Source organism: Coenobita brevimanus, chromosome 78, assembly GCF_032717465.1.
Source record: "Coenobita brevimanus isolate Jiangsu-jjx chromosome 78, ASM3271746v2, whole genome shotgun sequence".
NCBI classification, from domain to species: domain Eukaryota; kingdom Metazoa; phylum Arthropoda; class Malacostraca; order Decapoda; family Coenobitidae; genus Coenobita; species Coenobita brevimanus.
Window position 1 is genome coordinate 37,358,349 of NC_137031.1, and position 15,845 is coordinate 37,374,193.

Sequence of the window (15,845 nt, forward strand, 5' to 3'; positions counted from 1 at the left end):
AAAATAGGATAAAATTCACTGAGTAGCATAACTGATGCAATATCTGAAATAGCAGTGCCTGACGGGCATTCATATCAGCGTCCGCCATTTCTGCTGTATTCTTAGCAGACGAAGCGATCAGAATGATTGACAACGTTCACTCTCTGCATCTCTGCTGCCTAAGCAAAGCTTTCATGATTGGCAATGGGGATCATTTAGGCCGTAACGTCCAAATTTGTTAGGTTAGGTTAGGTTAGGTTAGGTTGTAAAATCGATTGTCATTTTGGACGTTATGGCCGAAACGACCAGAATCTTAAGGTGTAGGTGAGAGTTTGGTGTGGGTGTAGTTAAGGAAGTAGAAGTGGGAAGAGTCAGGCTAGGGAACTGATAATTTGCTTATTATAATCCCTTCAGCCCAGCAATGTATTTTATAGGGTAGTTTATTCATGCTCGCCATATGATTTTATTCAGTTCAGGAAACATGTACTGAGGAGGTTAATGTGGGCTGTATCAAATGCCCCAAGTCTGAATATCGCCTGTGCTCAGTTAAAACGATTGCCAAGTTAAAATCGTATGAAGTGTGGTATAAGCAATTCAGTGGATGGCAGGCTACTGAGGACCATTTACTGTATGAAAGTGACAGTGAAACAGTGATGATGACTGAGGTGATGACTTCCAGTGATGCTTCAGGACTCGGGGGAAGTAGTGATGAATTCTCAGGATTTGAAGACGAGTGAAATTTTCACCATGTCAGTAATATGAAGTGAATATAGGTTTTAGGTGATCATGACAGATGCAACCATGGAAAATTTAGGATCAATGGTGCTGTACACCTTTAGTCTTGCACTGACGATGTTTGGATGAATAAATTGTTTGAGATGTTTCATGTCCTTAAGTGATGATATTTATATTGAACAACCAAATACATTTTGATGTTTTTGGCATATAATAAAGCCACTGGGTACTCCAAAACGGACTGATGTAAATGTTTCAGAGGTGAGCGAATGTTGCATGTGGTGTGTACATGTGTGCGTGTGTGTGTGTGTACCATAGCGACTAGGAGGCAGCAGTGGTAAGACCAAAAATGGATGTTTTCACAGTACTCGAATGTTTTGAGATGGATGTCTGTTTTTAGCAAATTCTGGTAAGAGAAATATGCATTTTTAATTGTGGATGCTGCAAGGAAAACAGCTGACAGTAAGGGAGTGATACTGGGAGAAGAGGGTTGAGCCAGTTGTCTAGCGCTTGGGATGCAGCAGTGTTGCTAAGAGATAGTTTCACCATTCTCGACATGTTTTGAGATGAATGTCTGTTTTTAGTAAATTGTGATCAGTGAAGAACGTATTTTTAACTGTTGATGCTGCAAGGGAAACATCGCTGACAGTGAGGAAGTGATACTGAGAGGAAGGGGTAGAGACTGCTGTCTAGCGACTGGGAGGCAGCAGTGTTACTAAGGTGTAACAGTGGATGTTTTCACCATAGTATGTTTTGAAATGAATGTTTATAGTAAATTATGATCAGTGAACCATACATTTTTAATTGTTGATGCTGCAAGGCAAACATAGCTGACAGTGAAGAAGTGATACTGAGAGAAGAGAGTAAAAACAGCTATCTATCCTGTTCCCAAGCAGCCTTGCTTTGAACTTTGGTTGTAAAACATTGTAATTTGTGTATTTACAAGTGCTACCTTTTTATATTATTTGTGGAGGTAATTACAGGTTAGTTGGAGTGCATGATTAATGATGGTAGTCATCTGATATTGTGCTTGAGTCAAGGCAATGTGAGGAAATTCCGTAACGGGTGTGGAATATGACGGGGTTCTTTTAGGATAAATGAACTGATGTGAACATTCATTGTATTTTATGTTTTCGTCAGTGAATGAAAGAATAGAGTTTATTGACTTCATTTGTGGTTTTAAATTCATAAAATATTAAAAACAGTGTTTATATCAGTTTACTGATACATATTTATCAACAAAGTTGAGATGGCCTCGTGGTTTGAAGTCACGTTTTGTTAAGATGGGGTTTTGTTTTCTCTTTTCCTGTATCATTCTTTGTACATAAAAGAAGAAACTAAAGGATGATGAGCAGTACTGAATAGATTCTGAAAGGTGAGTGTGTATCTAAGTGATAGTGGCTCATATCAGTCACGTTTTGTCAAGAAGGGGCATTGTTTTCTTTTCCTGTACCATTCTTTGTATATAAAAAAAGAAACCAAAGGCTGATGATCAGTAATGAATAGATTCTGAAAGGTGAGTGTGTATCTGTGTGGTAATGGCTCTTATCAAGAAACCTTACTGCAGTCTTGGTTGGGGCAAACTTTTTTTTCACAGAACTGCCCTGCCAGAATTAGGGTGCGTCTTTCACAATGCTGCGTCTTACATGCCGCGAAATACGGTAATTATTCCCCTGTACAAAGGAGGCATGGCAGATCAGTGGTAGAGCACCTGACTCGAGACCGAAGAGTTGTGAGTTCGTGCTGCCCTAGGATAAGCAGTCTTTCCGGGAGAGATAGTGCTCTCCTGTCACCTACCTGGTTGTAGCAGCTGTGTCTCAGTGGCGTAGAGTGCTCAGACTGAAGGGTGGGAGGATCAAGTCCACCCAAAGGTCACAGGTAGACATCAGGAAGGGCATCTGGTCATAAAGTGCTGAACACTTCAAAACCGCACTCCTCAACCCAGGGGTAATGCCTTAGCCCATATCAAAAAAAGGGGACACAGCATAAAACTAAAAGGAGAGGGGGAGGAAAAAGGGAAAAAGAAGTGTGGGGTAATCATAGGGGCATTTGTCTTCTTGGTGTAATAGGAAAAGTATATATATGATAGGATACTTTGACAGAATTAGGGAAATAGCAGAGAAAGTCAATGAAAAAGACCAGGGAGATGTTATGAAGGGAAGAGGTTGTGCAGATCAGATATTCTTGGGTCTTTACTGGAAAAATTTCTAGAGAAGGGGAAGAAGTTGTATGCAGCCTTCATGGATTTGGAGAAAGCATATGACAGGATGGATAGACAAGGAAAGTGGAAAGTATTAAGAATATATAGAGTGAATGGAAAGTTGCTGAATGCTGTGAAGAGTATGTATGAGGGTGCTCAGGCTGCAGTGCTTGTGTACAGTGAACTGAGTGAATTTTTCCTTTTGAAAGTTGGATTGAAACAGGGATGTGTCATGCCTCCATGGTCATTTAATCTGTATATGGATGGGGTTACAAAAGAGATATAAGGTAAATGTTTTGGAGAGCCTCGGAGAGCCCAATACCTGCCCGTGGCCCCAACCAAATGGTCAGATTCGCATGGCTGTGTGGAATGTGAGAGGTGTGAATGAGGAGAGCAAGAGGGTGGAAGTGGGGAATGTGCTCCAGAGTGCGAGATATACCATGATGGCATTCTGTGAAACAAAGATGAAAGGGTGAGAAATGGAGGAGTGGGAGGGTGTAAAGTGTGTGAGGTTGGGCATGAATGGGCGAGGAAGATGCAAGGAAGGAGTTGCTTTGTTGATGAATGAAGTGTGGCAGAGTGGAATTAGAGATTACAAATGTGTCAGCTCGAGATGCATGTATGTCAAGTTAAAGTTTGAGAAGGTGAAAGTGGCTGTGATTGTAACATATGTACTGTGTGATGACAGGAGTGAGGGAGAGAAAGATAGGTTTTGGGATGAGCTGGATGAAGTAGTGGGAGAAATGCCCAGGAACTATAAAGTGATCGTAATGAGCGATGTGAATGGAAGAGTAGGCACTGGTCCTGAGGATGACATATTGGGTTGTAATGGAGTGCCAAGAAAAAATGATAATGAGAAGCAACTAAAGGGTATGTCAGGAAAGGATGTTGTGCATTTGTAACTCATATTTCAGACACAAAGATGCACATAAATATGCATGGTGTAGAGGGAATGGGGATCGTGTTGTAAGAAGCCTGATTGATTATGTGCTCGTAGAGAGGTCGATGCTGGGAATGGTTGCTAGTACGAGGGCCATGAGAGGATGATGTGGAGGTCTGTCAGATCATGTGATTATGGTATGCAAGATCAAGCTGAGAGGAGTGAGGTGGACCAGGAGAGGAGCAGTCAGGGAGAAAGTCTGAAAGTCAAGCTGCTGAGGATCAAAGAAATGATTACAGGACCAAAGTAGGGGAGGAATTAGAATCACTGAATTGGAATGAAATGGATCTGGACAGCCTTTGGAATGCATATAGAAATTGCTTAGTTAGAATTGCTGAAGTATTGTGGTGTGGCAAGGGTAACAATAAGACGAAAAGTACGGCATGGTGGGATGAAAAGGTTAAGAGAGTAGTGGAGGAAAAGAGGAAGAAGTGGCTAGAGTGGTTACAGGACAGGGGACCAATTGAAATAAGAAACGAATATATTGAGAGCAAGAAGCACATAAAGAGACTAGTGAAGAGGAAAAAAGAGGAAGTTAATGATGATCAAGGAAGAAAAATTAATGCAGATTACTCTGAAAATAGGAATTTATTCTGGAAAGAGGTGTGGAAATGTAGAAGTGACAGCAGAAAGAAATGTGAAAGTGTGAAGGATGTAATTGATAGATCATTAACCCATGGGGACGAAGTAAGGACCACATGGAAAGAATAGTTGAAAGTCTAATGAATGGGAATAGAGAGAGCAGAGTCACTGTAAACGTGATGGGTTTGGGGGTTGTACAGAGAAGGAGTGCAGTGACAGGAAACGTGACACTTGCACAGGTGAACGCTGTGAAGAACGTCCGTTAGAGTGCCCCTGCATTCTTCCCAGTTCCTGCCTACCTACCGTCGTGACTGCACGCTCATCACTATGGCTGCCCACGTGCTCGTTTTTCTGCATAAACAGTGAATAAACTGCAATACCTTGCCACTAGACCACATGGGAATTTACAGTGTTGTGCAGTGTTAAGAAATTAGAATTCAGTGTGCAAAGGATTAAGTGCAGAATGCAACACTGGCATGGCACAAGTAAGAAAACAAAGATAATTCACAGTGCAAAGGATTAAGTGCAGCACAACAACCTGGTTCCTTTTCATTTATTTCATGGATTCTGTCCCTTATTTGTGTGCATAGGGTCTTAAATAGATGCTGTGCATGTCCAGTAGGGAGTTATATAGTTGGCTTTCAATGTTGGGTTGGGGTCAATAAGTACCTGTCCAGGGGCATTTTTCCCAAGTCCCAGACAAAACCAAGTCCCAGACATGCCTTTGGCTCTATTACGTCAATATAACGGACTTCAATAGACCGGAATTCACTTTTATCGGACTCGCGGAGCCACTGGACTAAATTCCTTTATGTCGGAGAAAGTCCGATAAAGCCAGAAGCAGTCCAGACTGCTTGACCACTTCAGCTGTGTTAACCACAATAAGGTTAATAAAGAGACATGTTTATCAGTGTACAGTACAGTATTACATGTATTATATATATTATACCATATGATTAATGTAGTGAAGTTATAACACAGTATAGTACCGCAGTGGTAGTCAAAACAGTTTAAAAACCGTTCATTCTGTCCAGACTAATGTCTCATATATTGGAAAAATTCCGATTTAGCATGGGGAAGTCCGGATGTCACTTTTATCGGAATTTCGCATTTTTCGGAATGGTTTGGGCCCCAATTAGTCTGTTATAGTGAGGTCTTATTGTGTATAATGTACAGTATATATGTAATATAGTTAAGGTAAGATGTAAGAAGGTTTTTGAAAGTATCAGATATATATAGTGTATGTATATACTGTATATGGATGTATGGATGTATTTATCTTAAAGGGTAGGTTTATTGAAAATTATTGGAAAATGTGAAGAAAGATAAGCAAGACATGTATGAATATATCTCACATCTCCAAAGAAAACATGAATTAAATATTATTAGACTTCCATTCCTTGATACTGATGCAGATGACTGAAATTTTTTTATTTGGTTATTGTTTCTTGAAGTTACTGCCAGTAATGTACATAGGAATGTTTTCTCTACAGTCGACCTGGGTGTGAAAGTGTTGGTGTTAGTGGAGCAGGTGGTGTGAGGACTGGTGGCAACAGTGTAGTGGTGGAAAGCCCTGCAGCCTCTCCCTCTAAACCCATCCCTCCAGCCAACCTTCCTGACCCTGAGCTCTTCCCATACCTTGCACGTCGCCTGGGATCTTCTGGAGCTGGGGGACCAGGGTCTGGGGTACATCGGGAAGATGTGGATGCTGCAGCAGCAATGTTGGCACTCAAGAATGGCTCTCGCATTGTTACACCTGCTAGTGGTAGGTACCTTATTGCAGCTGCTGTATAGTGATTGTCTTCCTTCTTTGAATTTTAAGGTTAGTAAAAATTAATTCTTTTAACAGTTTTTATAAATGTCAGGTTTGTGCCATGTCCCAGTGGTTGTTTAGTATATGACCTGTGTGGTTGGGGTTATGAGAGAAATTGTGGTGTGCGCAGCTGACGATGGATAATAAAGGGTGCACTGTATCAGAAAATACAGATGGTGCTGTATTTACTGCCTTTATGGAGCAGAAACTTTGCAGTCTGGTTCAGAAAACTGTGGAAGACTGCAAGCAGCATGGTCCAAAAGTTAATGTAGGTGGGAGTGAAAGGGTGTTTGTTGAGAGATTAGGTAATTCTGATGTACTGGTGAATGGAGAGAGACCTAAATTGGTGAAGTTTGGTACTGAAGTACAGTAATAGAAAACATAATGTAAATGTACAGAGGAAATAGAAGGTACAGCTGCACAGGAAAGAAAAATGAGTTGTGCTCTTAAGGTCTTGATATTATTGTAAGCAGTAGTCTGAACTGAATGATCAAGAGGATTTCATAAAGGTATGTCATTCCCCTCATTAACAAATGAGTGTGAGAGTTTGGTATGGTCTGAAATTTAAAAGCTTAGAGGTAGTAGGTGGGGACACTCACCATCCACTCACTTGATGTAGTGCTACTTTCAGGTGTCTACTTTTCGTCTCATCCATCCTTTCCTTCCATCCTCCTCTGTCTTTCTTTCCTTCAGTCTTTCCTCATCCTTCTGCCCATGGGTGACTTTACACTCCCTCGCGTCTTTCTTTCCTTCATTCTTTCCTCTTCGTTCTGCCTGTGGGTGATTCTACACTGAGTGACAAGCCAAGTGGTTTCCTTGTTCACCAGGAAACCATATACTGTGCAGGGTGGTAACCATATAGCTAAATTTTGGCTCCTGGTGGTTTATTGGGTAATTACAGCGCTCCAATCAGATTGAGCTGGTGAAGGTTTATATCCAAGGGGTAGTTGGGGTTCATTGTTCATGTAGTACCACTCAGGGTTGAGTGAGGCTGGTCACTAACTAAATGTCAGGACCAACTTGCCTAGCTCCGGGCTCTTACACTCCTCATGGGGCAATGCAGGATTGGATGTTGGGTGGGTGGATTGAGTGTGATGAGTGGAAACAGAATTATTAAGGATGATGTGCTTTATGTTGACCTTCACCTCCAAGTGCGCTCACCTCCTATCACTCCCTCCTCTTCACCTCTCTCCTACTAGTCAGCTAGAACCCACTCATTATTTTTGTGGATGGATGCCTCCAAATTGTTTTTGTTTCATATATTCTTAACTGTACATAGCAAGGGTGTAGCAACTGTAGAAATAAAACCACCTCCTCATGTTCCACATGTTTCTGTTACATTACTTATTATTATGTTTGAATCATTTGAACACAGGTTTTGTCTGTGAGTTTAAGGGTGTATATAAACATTTTTAACAATGGTGAGGATGATAATATATACTGTGATAACTGATAATCGTGCATTTTTATTGCATTGTGTTTTCAGAGTCATACTCACAGCTGAGAGATGGAAGGGACACATCTGCACTGTACGAGGAGAGCAGAAAGAGGAAAAGAAAAAGAAAACACACAGAGGTAATGAATATACAGATTGTACAGGTATATTGTATAACTCATTCAGTTGCAGAGGCCGCTCACCTGAAATAAATAATTTATTGGTTAGATAAAAAAATGGACTGACCATAGTTCAGAGAGATTCTTTCAAGCATCTGGAATTTAAGAGGTTTCTCAAACTAAGAAGTTAACTATCTGGTGACCGTCGAAATAAGTAAAGATGTCGTCATATTGACCAAGCATGAAAGGCCAACAGTATTGATTGGAAAATGTTGTTTGAAGAGCAGTTATTGAAGTACAAAGCTTTGCACTTGTGAGCCATTTGAGGGGCTGTGAATTTATGCTTTAGATAACGGAATTAATGTAGGAAGTGCTACACTACTAAGTATCCCATTTTTCTCTTCTGTCACCACATTGTATTATTGTTTCCTCTAAACTTTTAACAGTTTCCGTGTAATTGTATTAAATTGATTTATTATGAATTTAATACATTTCCAGTTCCATGGATATTTTCAATAAGATGCATATGCATTGTTTGCATTATTAGTACACCGTGCATATTTGTTCTTTTACTTTTTTGTCAGTATCTCGTGATGTCTTCATTGTACATTCTATCATCACTTGTTCATAGGATAATGCAGATGCCATTCATGTTCACGTTTCACCATAACTTCCAGTTACGTGACTTAATTTTGACCTTCCCATCCTGTTGTTAGTGGGAAGATATATAGCTTTGTGTAAGTTTGTCATTTGTCAGTGCATGAGAAAGCATGCTAGAGCAGTAAATATCAATAAAGCTTTGTCTTTGAAAGAATTTTCGTAGTCCAGGGTTGTAATCTGAGTCCTGTTGAAACATCCCATTTTCAGACTAAGATATTATTAAGAAGCAGGAGTGCTAGCTGGGTGTTACTGGAAGGTACCCAGTATTTTTCGCATCTTCAGCTACGAGTCAGACTTACCAGATAACTTGCTGTTGTGAGCAGAGACACTTTGTAACATTATGCATTAGTTTTCATTCTCTCTTTCTTCTTAATGTTTTATTTAGGTGTTTGTTAAATTATGTAATATGATTTCACTTTCTGAGATAAAGCATTCAGAGTGCTACACAATGTAAGAAAGCTCTGGAATAGAGAACTGTTGTTGCTAGAGTATACTAGAACATGCAAGTGTCGATCAAGGTTATTAAAGGATGGGGGAGAGAATAGAGCAGTTTCAGAATTATGTTAGTGAGCAGTACAGAGTCCTCAAGAACTACCTCTTCGAAGTTACTGATTCTGTGTGGTTGGACAAGGGGCCCCCTAAGACATAAAGTAACTTGGTGGTGGGATGAGGGTGTAGGAGCTGCAGTTAAGGAGAAAAGAAGGCTTTTCCGGTAGTGGACAAAGGGCAGTAGCAAGGAGGAGTACTTGGCTGCCAAGCATAGAGCTAGAAGAGAGATTTACAGGGCAAAGTCTGGGTCTCAGAGTTCTTTACTTGATAACCTTAAATAGTGGGGAAAGGAAAAATGTGATTTTTAAGGTGACCGATGTAGAGGGAAAATAGCGATATCATAGGTGAGCAGTGTGTGAAGAATGATGAGGGAAAGGTAGTGATGAACAGTGGGGATATTAACCCTTTGAGATTCTGATGACGATTTTGTGCATCATTTCAAATCCAACCTCAGAGATTCCGAAAACGCTTTTAATCGTCATTTTAAGATGCTTCTGTAAAATATTCACCATAAATTGCATTTACGTGTCATGAGAAAGAAACTCGGGCATGATGTCGTGTGATGGTTGCTTTGTACGTGGTGGGCAGTGCATGTGTGGTATGACTCATTTCTTTGTCTCAGGACAAGGAGCAAATGCAGTTGTGTTGTTGCTGTCGTGATGGTTGGAGGTCACGTAATTGCCTCGCACTTTTCCAAGTTCTATCCGTTATTTCTGGATTTGTGTGTGTGTGTGTGTGTGTGTAAAATGCATAAATAACTATAATCTGTATAGCACTGTAAAGGTAGTTTATTTAAAATGAATAAATAACCATAATCTGTATAGCACTCAAAAGGTAATTTATTGTAGTTTTGCAGGGTTTAAGCCAGATTTATATATCTTTATTGGATTTTTATTGCTGAATGTTTTTATACGGCAATTTATAAAATTTTTGGTTTTCACGCAACATCACCTTGTCATTTTTACTTTTTATTTTCTTTGTTTTCCTTTTTTGAATATACTGTGCTAAACTACAACTATTCATCTTTAAAATAACACCACAACCAGCATTCAGTCATAAAAGATGTAGTTACACTGACTGACCAAAGAAAAGGATTTGAAAGTGAATATGTGGCCTAGAATCATTTAAAAATTTGCATTTTTTTCTCTTTGCTTTACCGCCCAGTATACTATATAACACTGTAAAGGCAATTTATTGTAGTTTCGCATGGTTTAAACCAGACTTATATATCTTTATTAGATTTTTATTCGTGAATATTTTTCTACAGCAAGGTATAAAATTTTTGGTTTTCACCTAACTTCACCTTGTCATTTTGACTTTTTTTTCTTTATTTTCCTTTTTTGAATATAAAACAGTAAACTACAACTATTTATCTTTAGAATAACACCACAACCATCTTTCAGTCATAAAAGATGTATTTACACTGACCGATCAAAGGAAAAGATTTCGAAGTGAATGTGCACCCAAGAATCATAAAAGAATTTGCATCTTTTTCCTGTAGCTTTACTGCCCATTATAATGCAGAAATAACCATAATCTATATAACACTGTGAAGGCAATTTATTGTAGTTTTGTGTGGTTTAATCAAGATTTATATTTCTTTATTAGATTTTTATTGGTGAATATTTTACTACGGCAAGGTATAAAACTTTTGGTTTTTACCTAACTCACCTCGTCATTTTGACTTTGTTTTCTTCCTTTTTCTTTTTTGCATATACTACAATAAACTACAATTATTCATCTTTAAAATAACACCACAACCAGCATTCAGCCATAAAAGATGTATTTGCACTGACCGATCAAAGAAATAGATTGCGAAATGAATATGCGGCCGAGAATCATAAAAAAATTTGTGTCTTTTTCTTTTGCTTTACAGCTCAAGAAAATGAATAAGTAACCATAATCTATATAGCACTGTAAAAGTGATTTATTGTAGTTTTGCATGGTTTAAATCAGATTTATATATATACAGGTAACTCGCACGGAACACGTGGGTTTCGTTCCTACCGTGCCGTGTTAGGTACGAAATCGCGTATATTTAAACTACTCCGTATTTTGCTCCCTAGATCCCCCAAATGTGTTGTTTTGCTGTTATCTGTCACTGGTAATCACTAGAAAGCACTTTAAGTGGTTAGAAGGTTTATTTAATATTATAACTCACAAATACAGTACTCCAGAGCAAAACTTCAACACACAAATACTGTACGTAAACACAAGGAAACATTCCGACGCCAATCATTGGTAATCATATAAATCAGGTTAACTGGTACCAGTGCTTTGACTTACAAGTACATACCAGAACAGTACATATTTAACTTAGAAGTGCAGTACTGTGATATCGAATGATTTCAGTACATAATCTGTTAGGAATGGCTGAAAAAAAAAAAAAAAAAGTTATGAATACATTTTCACCTTTTTGATATATATTTATGGTAGTTTCGAGTTATTTTTTACGTTATCATTGTGCCCATGCTTGGAAAAGGGAGCGAGAGTTGAATTTTCAGTCCTAAATGAGAAAACTGCACGTCCTCCAAGGCTAGACTCTGCCACGGGAGAATAAAGTGGAGGGTCAGTCCGATTAGCAATAAGGAAGTTGTGTCACAACTTCCAGCTCCCACACACGAGAATGGCTAAAAATAGAATCGTAATGCAGTTTCAGAACTAACAATAAGTCTAATTATTACGAATACAGATACAAAGCAGAAATAAATACGTTTACAGACGGGGAAAACGTTCTTCTTCCGTCATAACATGTTCATCTTTCTCTATCATTTTACGTTCATCTTTATAATTTTACCTTGTTATTTTCGCAATATATATTGCTGTCTCGTAAACAGGGTGGTTGTTTGTGTTTTGCAAGTGAGGAAAAAGATTGTATTTTCTGTCTGGATTTAGATAATGGGTGTACCTAAGCGTGGTTAGGCATGGCCACGAGCAAAAAAATCGTACGCCCACTCATCACGATAGCAGGTGGTGAACTGAGTGACAGATGATACATGAGAGGGTGAAGTCAAGGTCAGTCTCATGTCCCAGATTTTCGTTCACTTCCCGAAAGTTTATTCACAGTTTTCTACAAGTTGCATTGCATCAAATGATCCAAACCTTTACAGCAAACCTGAGCAAATAGGTAAAGATACCAAGACAAAAATGTATTTTTCTTTTATTATAAGTCTTTAACGAACAAACAAAAAAGGCAATATTCCGACGCCTATCATGGGTAATCATATAAATCAGGATAACTGGTTACAAGGCTTTATTTAATGCTTTAATTGCTTACAAGTACATACCAGAACAGTAAATATTTAACTTACAAATACAGTACTGTAGAAAAGCAGTACAGTAAGAGTTTAACGAACAAACAAAAAAGGCAATATTCCGACGCCGATCATGGGTAATCATATAATTCGGGTTAACTGGTTACAAGGCTTTATTTAATGATTTAACTTTAAGTGCTTACAAGTACAGTACATACGAGAACAGTAAATATTTAACTTACAAATACTGTACAGTGTTGTGGAAAAAACGAACAAATAAAAAAGGCAATATTCTGACACCTATCAGGTAAACTGGTTATAAGACTTTATTTCTTGCTTTAACGTTATTTAATAGTACTGTACTTTAAGTTGCACATAAACTTACCAGAACAGTACAGTACTGTAAATATTTAACTTACAAATACTGTGCTACTGTACTCGGGAATGTCTCACTCACTGAATAATTTCCCGCCTAGATCGTCACGTAATCAAAACAAACCGCGCGCTGCGGTGACGTTCGAGGATTTGATCTTTCAAAGGCCTCTCCTGCGTTAATTTGTAGTTTTCATAATGGTTTTTTAATCTTACGTTGTCTTATATGTATCCCAGCCCTTACCGTGTATAATTGCGAGCGCGTTCCGTGAGATCGTGTTCCGTGCGAGTTACCTGTATATATAATATATATATATATATATATATATATATATATATACAGTATATATAATATATATATATATTTTTTTTTCTCCAAGTATTTTTCTACGGGAAGGTATAAAATTTTTGTTTTTTCTTAACTTCAACTCGTCATTTTGACTTTTTATTTTTTTTGTTTTCCCTTTTTGAACACAATATGATGAAGTACAGCTATTTAGCTTTAAAAGGACCCTGAAACCAACATTCTGTCATGAAAAGTGTACTGTATTTACACAGAGCGATCAAAGAAAAATATCACGGTGCAAAGTTGTGGGTCAGTGTGAGAGCGACTGACGCTAGCACAGACATAATCTGTCCGGCCCAGAAACCTGATACAGAAAAAAATGCCTGGAGGGAGCACTACAACCTGTTGTTGAATGAAGAGTTTGACTGGGACACGGAAGGTTTGGAACTAGCAGATCCAGTGTTTGGCCTTTAGCCTTTGATTGATGCAGCTACTGTCAGCAGGGCAGAGGGTAGGATGCAGGTGGGGAAAGCAGCAGGTGTGTCTGCATTGGCTGCAGAAATGTTGAAGGCCTCAGCAGATAAATGCGATTATTTACGAGTGTGTTGTCCCAGATGATTGACTGAAGAGTGTAGTTGTAAGTGTGTACAAGGGGAAGGGTGATGCCCTGGAAAAAGGAAATTATAGAGGCATAAAGCTTTTGGACCAGATAATGAAGGTAATGGAAAGAGCTCTAGAAGGTGTGATTAGAGAAAGAGTGAATATTGATGAGATGCAGTTTGGGTTTATGCCAGTCAAAGGGACCACTGATGCCTTATTCATTGTTCAACATCCTCAGGAAAAATATACAGTATAAGAAAGAAAAGGGAACTGTAGTTTGTGTCTGTTGATTTGGAGGATGCCTTTGACAGAGTACCTAGAGAGGTGGTAGAGTGGGCAGTGAGAAAGCATGGGATCGAGGAGTGATTGGGTAGGGTGGTTATGGCCATGTATGTGGGTGCTCACACCCAAGTAAGGGTGAATGGAATTTTGAGTGAGGAGTATTCCATTATTGTTGGTGTGCATCAGGGGTAGGTCTTGAGCCCCTTGTTGTTTATTATGGTGTTTGAAGCCCTCTCACGTGACTTTAGAAATGTACTCCCGTGGGAGGTGTTGACTACAGAGAATAAAAGGGAGGCGGAGGAAAGATTTAGGGGATGGAGAAATGGTATGGAACACAAGGGCTTAAGAGTAAATATTGAGGAGTAGACTGTAGCACCAGTCGAGCAGGGCAGTACTCCCAAGGTGGATGGAAAGCTGATGACAGGGAGAGCTGGAGCTCCTAATTCATCAGCCCTCGGGACTAGGTCCTGACCATCCCCCTTTGCTGAACTTTTTCAGTGTCTCAGTAACACAGAGAGTAGACCAGCATGCTCTCCAATACAAGTTTCTCCAACTATCAACACCAAACTACATGCAAATTACACACCACACTTCCTTTTCAAAATTTTCAAAAAAATGGCGTCAAATAGCATAGCCTCAGAGTTCCCTGGGGGGGGGACCATAAACGCCCCCACCTTCTGCCCCTCTCCTCGTGACGACTTAAGTTGCCTGGAACCACTGTCTGACTCTCTTCTTCTTCATTTCTACAACATTCGTGGCCTTTCCTCTAACTTTCGCACTGTTGAACACCACCTCTCCTTCTCTAAACCTCACCTTCTTTTCCTAACTGAGACTCAGCTGTCTGAGGCAACTGACAGCAAACCCATTTCTTTATCCTCCTACTTTCTCTATACTCATTTCAAAGCTAAAGGTGGCTGTTGTGTATATATATATGCAACAACTTATCTTGCTCTCGTGTTCCTGAACTCGATTCTTCTGAATTCTCTACACTCTGGCATCGGCTTTCCTGTCATTCTGTGAATAAATATATCTGTGCTGTTTACTTATCTCCTAATTCTACTGACTATCAAAAATTCTTTGACTATCTTACTTCTACGATGGAACACATTCTATCCATGTCTCCTTTCTCTGAAATCTCCATTCTTGGAGAGTTCAATGTTCACCACCACCTCTGGCTCTCCTCTCCTTTCACTGATACACCTGGTGAGCAAGCCTACACCTTTTCTATCCTTAATGATCTAGAGCAGCTTGTACAGCACCCTACCCGTATCCCTGACCGCCTTGGAGAGAGCTCCAACATACTTGATCTCTTCCTTACAACTAATCCTTCTGCTTACACTGTTAATTTTTTCTCTCCATTGGGCTCCTCCGATCACAACCTTATCACCTTAACCTGTCCTATCGCTCCAGTACAGCCTGCGGACCCACCAAAAAAACGTCGTCTCTGGCACTTTGGAGCTGCGGATCGGGAGGCCCTCAGGCAGTACTTCTTTGATTTTCTCTGGAATGATTATTGCTTCCATGGCCGGGAGCCATCTGGGTGTGCCTTGCGCATTACGGAGGTTATTCTGTCTGGCATGGAAGCATACAATCCTTTCTCATATCCTTTGACAAATGCACGAAAGCCTTGATTTAATCACGCTTGTTCTAATGCTGTCCGCAACAAGGAGAGGGCCTATAAAAGGTACTGGAGCCAACCCACCCCTGAATCACATCTTTTATACATTTCTGCCCGGAATCGTGCTAAGTCTGTTCTTTGCTCTGCTAAAAATAATTTCATCCATACCAAATGCTCTCATCTCTCTAACTCGAACTCTTCTCGCTCCTTCTGGCACCTTGCCAAAAACCTTTCTAACAGCTTTACCTCATCATCCTTCCCTCCTCTTTTCTAATCTGATGGCTCTGTAGCTATTTCTTCTACTGATAAAGCAGATCTCTTCGCTCAGACTTTCCCCTCCAATTCCACCTTAGACGATTCCAGTGCTGTTCCTCCATGACTTCCCCCCTTTGACTTCCTCATGGCTAACATTAAAATTTCT

The 15,845-nt window shown here is 39.6% G+C and overlaps 1 protein-coding gene across 1 annotated transcript in view; it reads left to right on the forward strand.

Moving 5' to 3' along the window:
- LOC145408603 (uncharacterized) overlaps window positions 1-15,845 on the forward strand; it is a 61,214-nt gene that overhangs the window by 34,716 nt on the left and 10,653 nt on the right. The window contains exons 5-6 of the mRNA XM_080279291.1: window positions 5,930-6,201; window positions 7,736-7,824. Of these exons, the coding sequence (XP_080135417.1) occupies window positions 5,930-6,201; window positions 7,736-7,824 (361 nt within the window). The remainder of the gene's footprint in view (window positions 1-5,929; window positions 6,202-7,735; window positions 7,825-15,845) is intronic.